This window comes from Prosopis cineraria, unplaced genomic scaffold (genome assembly GCF_029017545.1).
Source record: "Prosopis cineraria cultivar Desert tree isolate PC_DT_omini unplaced genomic scaffold, ASM2901754v1 PC6, whole genome shotgun sequence".
Lineage (NCBI taxonomy): Eukaryota > Viridiplantae > Streptophyta > Magnoliopsida > Fabales > Fabaceae > Prosopis > Prosopis cineraria.
Window position 1 is genome coordinate 8,045,419 of NW_026555337.1, and position 11,690 is coordinate 8,057,108.

Sequence of the window (11,690 nt, forward strand, 5' to 3'; positions counted from 1 at the left end):
ACAATTTTTGAAGATTAAAGTAAAAGCAATGAGTATATATTAGCAGCAAAGAGAAAATGGGAAAGAATAGAATTGTGTCGCCTTTTAAATTTATCCGACTTGATAAATGTAAAAGAAGTGATTAAGAACACTTGAAGTTTGTCTGCATTAGAATATATATATCACCTTTTTTTTTTTTTTGAACTTGCAATTTGAAAGTTTAGTGTGTAGCACGTAAGAATACTATCCAACAAAGCTGCAGAAATTTCATGGCTGTGTTAAAATATTGCTAACATTTTATATAATGGAGTAACTATAATCATATTTTATTTTTCTTCATGAACAATATTGGCTATCAACTTCTTTAATATCATTTCGCTGGTTAAAACAAAACTATTGACGTCAACCTTTCAAGTTGGGTAAAAAATATATCTTTTAAATAAAATTTTCAGTTTTAATTATTTCTGAACTGGTTTTGAAACTGAAATAAATAAAAAATACTTTCTCTAATTTAACTTTTTTTTCTCTAAATTGCGTTTAATCTCTTTTTTTGGCAGTACAAATTGTGTTAATCTTATATCACTTCACGCCGCGCCTATCTCCCATCGAGACAATCTTTGGTGCAAATGGTGGGTAATTGTGAAGAAGAGTATGGGATATTAGTGGTATAAATAACAATAGTGAATAGGGTTTCTTCATATCTGCCATATCTCTGCCCTCCCTAATCTATGCAGATAATTTAACGCAGGAGGCAAAGAATTCGTGCTTGCCTTTGATTACTCCAATTTCTATAATATTATCAACAAGCGCGATTCATCATTGTTGAGCTATAATGTTATTTTGCGTGATTTTTAATGGTCTTAAGATTTAATGAGGTGATTTAAATTTAATTTTGTTTATTTTGTTATACATTTTTAAAATAAAAAATTATATAAATTGTAAAAAAATTAATAAATCTGTTCACCCATTTAGACAGTCCATATTTAATATGGATGTTCTATGTTTAATATCAAATTTTTTATAAATTAATTTTCTAGATACATTTTGAACTGTGCAGGTTTATTATTAATTTTTTTTCATGATTTTTATAAATTAAATATGAACCATTCATATTAAATCTAAATTATTCAAGTTGATAAATAAATTTATTAAAAAAAATTATAATTTATTCCCTCAATTTAAAAATGTAATGCATGTTTTGAGGGGTTGAACTTTAAAAAATATAAGATATTTTTAATCTTTTAAGGTGTAATTATTACTTTTTTTAAAAAAATATTTTTATTGAATATATCACTTTATGTTATTTTAGATTGAAACATTCTATTAAATAGGAATGAATATAAAAATATATGATTAATTTGAAGACAAGTAACTACTTTATTAAGGGTGAGATTCGATTAAAAATTCTTTACATTTTTAAGGAAGAGAAATTATAGAATTTTTTTAAAACCTGTAAAAATAAAAACAAATGAAATTTGGAAATCTGGTTCAAATTCAAATTTGAACGGATTAGATCTGGGCATCTGGCACCTCTTCAATCAAGTCTTTCCTTTAATGCTGTGTTTGGTTAAAAGACTTAAAAAAAAAAATATCTCTCACTTCGTTGAAAATTTTTGAAGGGAAAGGGAGTCAAAAACTCAAAATTGCACCCCCTCGCCCCACTCCCCGCATATATTCCTCCAGGAAAGGAGTTAAAGCTTCTTACTATATTGCCTCTGTTTTTCATTAATATTACATAAATGCTCTTGTGTTTAAAAAAAAAAAAAAAATCTCTTCCACATTTCGTTCTCACTTTTGGCCATTGCTGCTAAACTCATAAAAAATGATTGCCGCCACTGCTCAGCAAGCCACCTATAGCCACAACCTTTCCCCACTAAACCCATCTTGTTATGTCATTGAGATTGATCGAAAATGAAACCCAACTTATTGTTGTCATTCATCAGCCGACCAGATCTTCATCCTTGCACTTGCAGCAACAGCTATTTGGGGGTCTTCTTATTGCAATAAATAAATCAATCTCAAGGCAAACTTACCCCCTTATTTCTTTGCTTCGTTTGCTTAATAGTATAAAACTAATATTTAAGCAATATAAATATATAATAATTAACATAAAATTTATTGATAACAACATTTAAAAATTATAATTTAATTAAAGTGAAAAAAAATATTTTATATGAGGAACAATTTTTAAAAAATAAGAAAATATATAGAAATATAATAGTAAATTAATTACTATCTCAGCCCCTCCCCTTTCAAATCAAATAAAATATCATTAAAATCTTTTTCCTTTCCTTCCCCTCCATTCCCTCCACTCCTCCTCCCTCTCTCCAACCAAAAACACAAGCTCGTGATTTTGTATTATACACCATTAACCTTGTTATTTGCATTTTTTTTTATTTTCCTTTTCACCTGTGCCATGAATGTCTAGAAATATATTACATTTTATACTAGTAACATTATATAAATATTTAATATAAATAAATATTTTATTATACTTCAAATATATTTATATACATATGATAAATGAGATAATGGTAAATCAGTAAATTAATAATTATTTTTAGGTATCCTTTTAAGAAGAAATTATTAATATCTAATTTTAAATAGCAACTATCCCTGTTCTATTACAAAAGAAATAATCTTATTAAAATATCACAAGTGTTATTTCAAATTGGCTACAAATAATTCTCTAGTCTAATATTTTATTTCATTTAAGATAATATGATCTCAATATGAATTTAATTAATAAAATTCTATTGGCAAAAAAATGCAATTCATTCAATTAATATCAATATGATTCTAAAAAATAATCAAAATTGATTTAAATTAATATTATTATTATTTAGAGAATATGTATATATATACTCCTCCTATTTAAAAATATATGACATTTTTAACCAAATTTTACCTCTCAATAAAATAGTTACTTACTTTTAAATTAATTTTATTTTTTTATATTTATTCCTATAAATCAGTTATAATAAATATAAAGTTATTATCAATAGAAGCATTTAAAAAAAAAACAATAATTAAATTTTAAAAGATTAAAAAAATATCTTATATTTTTAAATATCTAACTTTTTTAAAAAATATCGTATATATTTTTAAATAAAGAGAGTATATTATTTTAAAAATTTAGAATCAAATAATACTTAAGAGAATCTTCGGGAACTTGGCATGAATGAAACATGCAGGCTGGTCATGGTTAAAGAATTGTTTTTTGGTCAATTAATAAAAAAATAATCTCGGTTAATATTAATATTATTTTTAAAACAAAATATGAATAAACAATAAATTTATGATAAAATACATTGTTTTCGAAGATGGTGTGCTCCGGTTCACGGATGCTCAAGGCTTAGGGTTTTGGGGCGGCCTCTGGGCACTGCGACATGCTAGCAATACCCTCCCTTGTTTACTGACATCAAAGCCTTTCCGGTACGGGTCGAACACTCTCGGAAGATTTCTGAATTTGTTTTCTAGGGTTCTGACTGAGTAATTTCTCTTCATTGTTCTACATACTTTTGATTTTTCTCTCTTTCTCTTTCTTTTTTGGGTTATTTGTCATGATTTAATTGAGAGGGGAAGAAAACATGAAGGTGGAATCTGAGTTGCTTAAGCAACGGCCAAGTTATTATTTGAATCGTTAGTTAGCTGTATGATTTTGTAGCGGACAAAACAGGGACCCGTCTTCAAATTCTTATGGAATCTGGGGCATGATCCCTCTGTTCCTTCCTGTTCTCACCTCTGCTAGTTATGTCCTAACATTGTCTCATAGGTCTAATGTTATGCAGTCTGCTCCCGTACTGATCCTTTTAAATCGTTTCGTTCACAGTGATATTCTTTTGTTGTAACTTGTACGAATTCTTTTCTTCTGTAATCTGTAACACTCTTCCTTTAAAAATATAAAGTATTTTTAAAAAGTTGGATATTAAAAAATATATATATTTTAATCTGTAACATATTTTTTTTAAATGTATCTTATTAATAGTGACTTTGTATTTATTATAGGTGTCTAATAGAGATAAATATTAAAAGATAAAGTTAGTTTGAAAGTAAGTAACTATTTTATTGAACGTGAGATTCAGTTAAAAATGCCTTACATATTTTGAACGGAAGGAGGGAGTATTCTCTTCTTGGTCCTTTTGCCTTTTTTTGTTTTTAGGGCTGGGGCATGGTATTGAAAATTTAATAAAAAATTTCCATCCTATCTGTGGCCAAAGGTCTACTCTACAACTAGTCATGCTGGCTCAGCATTGCCAGTATTACTTTTGGTTAGCTTCTTTGGGAGAGTATTAGAATAATGAATTTAGCTTTTGGTTTTTGAGACTGATTGTCAATATTATTGTGAAGATGTAAGTGTGCTGATTGAGGGAAGCGCTTTGTAGTAATAAATCTCTGAGGGCTTTTCTCCCCAATATGTGGGGTTTATTGTGGTTAACTGATTCTGTTCTAATTAATTGCGGTCAAACTCCCTGCTTTTTAGAGGCATTTCTTAAATATTTGTTTGTTTGATGCGATGGTTGTGATTTAATGAATTATTTTGTTTATCCCTTTGGTGTATTAGGTGTAAAAGTGGATTCCTTTGAGCACTTCAGGTTGTGATACCCTCGATCCGATGACCGAGGACAAAGCCACTCACCAACCCACACCACAGAAACAGATGTGGAGTGAACAAAAGCAGGCTGCTGTTCATGAAGAAATAAGTAGAATGAACCAACTTCCTGCAAAAAGTACATATGTTGCACATCGTATGAGGGTTCTTAATAAAATCCTGCAACTTATCTCAATTCAGGTGGGTCCATTTGGATTCTGAGTTTGGCATTCGATTATCATGATTTGATAATGTGGGGTATCATTATATGTTTTTTAACCAGTCTCTATTTGTCATATTCTCATTTCATATGAAGTCTGGAAAAATTCTGGAATTTTCAGTAAATGAAAAGACGCGGGGGGTGGGGGGGATTGGTGAACAAATTATATTAGAAGAAAAGAAACATAGATTTAAGTCAATGTCTACCAATTGCTATTCATAACCGTCAAAAGGAGATTTAATGTAGGCTGTTAGGTTGCGGAATGGAGGTTAGAATGTAATAAATGTAGCAAGAATTACAAGATAAATGAAAATTTTTGTTGATGTCTTGACTTATAATTGGTGTATGGTGTACCTTATTCTGAGATTATACCATTTTACATATTTGTTTGCTTATCCATTTTAAATGCTAGCAATTTGATGTTCCATTTTAGGTTTAATTAACTTTGACACCTGATATATAGGGTCATATTGTTAAATAATTATGTGTTAATTTATTAAATGGAATATGTTTTGTCTTCATGCTGGCTAGAGTTCTTGTAATATAGTGTATGATATGGGTGGGTATATTTGACAGCTACTATATACTAGGAATGCGTGATTAACTGTGTTCTACCTTAACCCCTTTTTTAAAAAAATATGTCAGAGAACTGCAGAACAGGAGCGGGAATGGAGTTGCTCTTTGCTGGGCTGTCTCTATAGAAGGATTTGTCTTGGCATTTGGTAAGGTTTGGGAGAATTTAGGGTTCCAATGATTGTTGATCAGCACTGCGGTCTGTCTATACCCATTTCTTATTTTGGCTAGAGATGTTTCCTGTTGTCTTGATTGAACTTGTTTTAAGATTCACAATATCAATTTTGAACCTCCCAGTATTGTCTATTTTAGTTTCATTTCAGACTTTCAGCACGTGATATTAATTAATTGCTAATTTTTCAAATTATATTCTCCCCCTCCCTACGGAGGCTTACTCGTACACACCGCCTTATCTGTTTTGAACCTTGTATATTTTCCTTGACCTTTATTTCCCCCCGAAGAGTTAGAAAGTCAGATTAAACAGTTATTGACATCTAGCCGCGGTCTCTAATGTTGCCTCTAATCAGTAAAATTGCACTTACCATATGGTTTCAGCAATTGCAATGCCAGCATTGTTCTTTTTAGTTGCAGCCCCTTATCCCCGTACCTTCTTTGGCTCCTTTATTCCTTGCCCTAGCCAAGGAGGGTGTTACCTGTTTTGCTATCTGATCCTGATAAGCTCTGATGGCTTTAGAAATGATTTTGGACTTTTCATGGTGATTGATTGATGCAATAGTATCATATTTGTTTGTTTTTTGTGGGGTGGCTAAATATTTATGATAACTCCCAATTTAATGGCGAGGACAAGTGGGGGCCATGGTTCAAATTTATGTTATTTTTCGCTGATTTAAACCTTCCTAATTATTTATATTGGATGGCGTCTTCCACAGAACCATGTGCTTACTTTGTCTCTCTTATTTGTTATCTTACGATATTTCTCTTAAAATTTTATTTGTAGGCCTCCCGTTTAATTCAGATGATTTTGCTGCAGAACATCAGACCATGGATATCATGAAGTGGTGTTAGTTAAAGTTAAACCCTGTTCATATGTATAGATGTGCTTGTATTTTAGGTTTACTTAAATAAAATGCATGTGCTTGAGTGCTTTTCCGGTCAATAATTATCTATTCCTTTAGAATGGACTTTTTTATGCCCTGACTTTATAATGGACTAAACACCTTTTCGACTCAACTCTTGAGAGAATGTCGAGTACATAGAGGAATTGCTCCTTTACGGTTTCTAGTGGCTAGAGCATACTAAACGATAAGTTTTAACTCCTTTCATTACTTGGGAAGTGAGTGTGAGTGCGATGAGTCTTACGCTTTAAATCAGAATTGCATTTCTCTATTGATGAATGACGTAAATCTGCTGACTTTGAGCACTGTAAAGTAATGGAGAAAAATACTTACACCTAGAAAATCTGGATCAAATTTTTGAAAATTTAAAAGTGTGGTCACTTCATATTGATATACATAGGATTTATTATTAATATATAAGAGATTTATTATTAATATATAATGTTATATCATTAACAATATAATAAATGGGTTATAATGTAAAATATAATAAATATTTGGTATTTGTTTGGTTTGGTTTTATAACATGAGTTATATCTACAAAATTTTCAAATGTAATTCTTATTAATATTTTTTTAAATATAAGGTCAGAGAACGCTTTGCGAGGAAAAATGTTAAGATTATGTTACAAGTCATACAATTTCTGCACTTGAAAGGCAGATTGTCAAAATTTTTATCAAAGCTGTCATTTGAATTTTGTGTGCAAATCAATCTGCGTGCTTATTAACCTTTTAAACACATGTTCTTTTCATAACTTTGTGCCTAGTCGTCTAGTTGGTTGAAGAGAGAAAACTTGAGCTTTCTTTTGGGCAATTTTTTTAATACCATGTAGATCCATGACCTCTCAAATGTTTGAAATGAGCCTAATGTTATGATTATCTACTACCGCTTTTTATACTACTATTCACATTTTTATTCAGAAATATTAAAACTGTTTGCTTATCTTTTATTTTTCGAGTTAAATTATAAGATAAATAGACACAAGTCTCATACAATATACTCCATTCGTTTCAAAATATAAGGTATTTTTTTAAGAGTTGAATATTAAAGAATAAGACATTTTTTATTTTTTGAGATGTATCATTATCATTTTTTTCAAAAGTGCCCCTATTAATAATGAATTTTATTTATTGTAGGGTATTTTAGGGGTAGATATGAAAAAATAGAGTTAGTTTGAAAGTAGGTAATTATTTTATTGGAGGTGAGATTCGATTAAAAACGCCTTACAATTTTAAATAGAGGGAATATTTAAATACTCTAAATTTATTGACACAGCTTGGTAAAGCAAAATGATTGTGGTATTAAATATCTCTGTGGCGATCTCAAAGTAATTATCCCTTAAATTGTGTTCTAATCTTTATTATTTTTATGTTGGTAAAAAAAATCTTTGGTGCGCAAAAAGCGTTACAATTTTTCTTTCTTTTCCTTTCATTTTTCAACAGGAAACAAAGGTTACAATTTTTTTAATTTAGAAATATAATTTATTCTTTTTTTCTTTTTACCAATAAAGAGGCATCCAGGCAGAAAAAACCAAGTTCGACAATAACAAAAGGCAAACCAAATAAACAAATGACAACTAGTAAAAAAGATCCCAAAGCAACACGTGTTCTCAACCAATTCCTTTCCTATTTGCCTCTACAGCGAGATGGTCCTCACAAGATATGCTTGCACCGTCTGCTTGGCGAAGAATGATAGACGCTCGAGGAGATGGAGGTGGTAAAGCCAGACTTGCAGGTCCCATCTCCCTTGAAGCTATAGCACCCAAGAAGTTGGTGGCAACATTACCCGAACGGGAAATGAGAGAGAAAGAAATCATTCTTCGATCCATCAACAAGTCAAACACATCAGCCAGATTTGGTATTGCCGAGGACACTATGAGCAATCTTGCATAGTTACTGCTTTAAATTGATCACTACAATCCATTTCAATGATCGTGTTGGCAAGGCCCCATTACTCAAAACAGACGTATAGATTTGTGGAGTGCAATTAGTTCAGCATGGAATGGTGAATTAGCTTGTACATTTTCTATCCACCCTTTAACTACTGATGCTCGATAGTTTCCAACTCTCCCAACAGATAGAGCAGAGTGGGTTTGCAGCACATGTTCGTTGGTATAAGTTTTCTCTTGTAGCTAAAGCATTGTGCAAGGTCCTCCAGATAAAGGATCTGATTTTTGGCATCACATGCAAGCCCCATGCTGCTTTCCAAATGTGCTTATCCATAGAACTTGAAGAGCTCGCCTGGCAGAGAGCATCAGTAGTCACTACACCCTTTAGAGCTTCTTGATAACCCAAGTGTACACTGTACTTTCCATCTTTATGCCTTGCCCAGATTAATCTGTCATCCCTCCTGTGTCTAGACAGAGGCAGAGTCTGAATGAGTTGGAGAAAAGGGGCCTCCAACAACATGTTGCACTGGTTGCAAATTCCATTGACAATCATGAATAAGTTCCGCCACCACCATGTCATTATTGATAACAGCATCCTCTATTTTTGGCAACAAGAATTTAGAAACTTCGGCACCCAGGGATCCTTCCACATGTCAATATAATGGCCAGTGCCAACTTGCCAACATATTTTTTTTTAAGGAAAAGCCCGTCCAGTGAGAATACTATCCCACGTCCAAGAAACATTAGGACTTTTTTTGGCCTTTATAAACATAATTTATTCTTAAACAAAAAGAAAATATGTAGTTTTATTTTCTGAACTTTAAATTATGTTTAATGTTAACATACATTTAAAATTGATTAGGTTAAAGTATATATTTAGTCCTTTAACTTAGATAACATTTTCAATTCCTTTAACTTTATAAAGTGTTTTTTAGTTCTTTAATTTAATATTGTGTTTTATTTCAACAAATTTTTGTATTGAACTTTTAAATATGGAAAAAATATTATTAAATGTTGATGTATTAAGTTTAATTTTTTAAAATAACAATGATGACACAAAAAAAAATCATTTGAAATAAATGATAGCAGAGTTAAACTTCTAAAAAGATATTTTGTAAAATTAAAAGATTAAATTAAAACTCTTATATAAAATTAGAGGACTAAAAATATATTTTAGCCAATTGTTGTAACATCCCAATTTTTATCCCCTGATTAACTAAACTTAATTAGGATAATTGAGTGAATTAATGTGGTGTGTGGTCAGAGGAGAATAATAAGTGTTTTAGTTAAAATTTCAAGTATAATTTAAGTTCAAAGTGAAATTGGTCACTAGGGGATTAAAAAGTGGAGGAAAAACAAGCTAAAAAGCCTTTGTGCCACATGCCGTGGCGCGTGTAGGGGAACAAAGAAACATTTACTCTGTTAGGGCATGACATGAGGGAGGGATTGAAAAGGTTTGAAGCTCAAATCATCCAAGGTAAGATTCTTAAACCATTCTTCTCCTTTTCTCTTCAATTTTTTTAAGGATTTGAGTTAGGGTTTGAAAGTAGCAGTAAATTTTTAGTCCATATAGTTATAGGTATGAATTTATTAGCTCAAATGGAGTTAATGAGAGTTATTTAGAGTATTTAAACTTCGTATTAATGATTTTATTAGTTATTAGATGATAGGCTTTATTAATATCCTGAAATGGACATTAAATTGTCATTATTGTGGTTGTTGGGTCTTAATGGCAATGTGAATATTTAATAAAGCTATATGATGTTAAAGATAGTTAATAAACCTAATGGATAGGTTCAAATGTAAGTAATGTAGATATTGGGTAATCTAAAAAAGGAAAAATTAGCGTTGAATGTGTGAGCTGGCCAATGTTAATGAAAGTTAACTTGGTAAATTGTAGATTGAAACTCTTGGTCACCCATTGGCTTGAAAATTCAAGCTTGGAAGCTATAACATTGAAGGGTAAACCTTGAACCTATTAAAGGTTTGAGGGTAACTGGGAAAATCTTATTTTGGGGGTAGTTTCTATGCTAATTAATTGCTAATTATAAATTGTGAATGTTGCATGCATGGATTGATTTTCAATGTGAAAGCATCTATTACCTTCAATAGTGTATGAAAATTTGAATGTGCGTAATGCTCTTTTGGCTTGAAATGCAAACATGTGAAATCAAAGATGGTTTTGAACTTGACATGTATATGACTTGGAAAGATGAATATGAATATGATGTATATTAAGGTAAATGTGTTGTTAATGAAGAAATGGATTAGTGTGATAAGTGAGGAGAATGTGAGGAAATGTTATTGGATGCTCACTTAGGTAGCATGTAATTATGGACCCAACATGTGAATGTGATAAATAACAAATGAAAATGTAAAAACGAGGCGAGTGAATATAGTTTATGGGCTAATTAGTGGGCAGGAGTTTGCTTAAGGATTGGGAATAAGAAAAAAATTTATTTAATACTTTTCAGGCTTTAGCTCTGGTGCAGAAAGAAAGAAGGTTCAAGAGGTTAGGAATTAGCACATTTCTATTGTATGCCTTTAGCTTAGTTTTATTTTGTGTAATATTATTATAATTGCTAATTCTAGGTGCATGCTATCATACTTGCACTATTTTATTGTTGAAAATGTCTAATTTATATTTTGGGCTATAAAGTAATTGTGTATGGTGAGATATATATGTTTATAGGGTCAAAAATTATAGTGTAAGTGTAGAAATAATGTTTTAGACCTGTTCTAATGATTTTTGATGGCAATGTAATGAATATTAACTTCCCCCTCTGTTTTGGTTAAAAGGGGTTGAAGAGTGAATTTATGCTATGCTTATGTTCTAGTGCATGAGACATGTTGTATTAATAGTCTTAGGTCTAATAAACATGATTCAAGTGTTTAAAAAAGGCTTGTGGCACTTGTTGAGGGTTTTGGACACCCTTTCAATGAAAGTGGTGAAAAGTAATCAAAATGTGTCTGGGTGTCCAACTTTTTTGTGTGGACTTATTTTAGAAGTGAAACTCATGCTACTAGCTAGTTCGTGAAAGAGCTTTCATAAACACTTAGAATCACATCATTTGGATGTCGCATAGAGAATCAGAAAAAATCAAAAGTTCACCAATTTTGCTGTTAAATGATAGCAAAATCTGCTGATATTTCATGTAACATGCCGCGGTGCGTGGCACATAGAGCAATACGTTGCAGTGCAACATGCACGAGCCGCGGCGCATGTGAATTGTTTTCCTTCTTTTTTACTTCTCTAAGGTATTCTATGCTTTCGTAACCTATATTTAGTTTGATATAAGAGATTTTGATAGATTTAACTTTTTTTAATTTAGAAAAATTAAGATCCCTTAAGTTGAACTAAAA

General features: G+C 31.0%; 1 protein-coding gene across 3 annotated transcripts in view; it reads left to right on the forward strand.

The window, feature by feature from the left end:
* Window positions 1-3,283: 3,283 nt before the first annotated feature.
* The window catches only part of LOC129312732 (uncharacterized), a 23,767-nt gene continuing 15,360 nt past the window's right edge, over window positions 3,284-11,690 (forward strand). The window contains exons 1-4 of one of the 3 annotated variants that reach the window (XM_054955414.1): window positions 3,284-3,414; window positions 4,544-4,771; window positions 5,436-5,512; window positions 6,322-6,554. In XM_054955414.1, the coding sequence (XP_054811389.1) occupies window positions 4,595-4,771; window positions 5,436-5,512; window positions 6,322-6,334 (267 nt within the window). In that variant the 5' untranslated portion in view covers window positions 3,284-3,414; window positions 4,544-4,594 and the 3' untranslated portion in view covers window positions 6,335-6,554. Of the gene's footprint in view, window positions 3,472-4,543; window positions 4,772-5,435; window positions 5,513-6,321; window positions 6,555-11,690 lie in introns of those variants that run through there. The other 2 variants (XM_054955415.1, XM_054955419.1) reach the window with 2 other exon arrangements.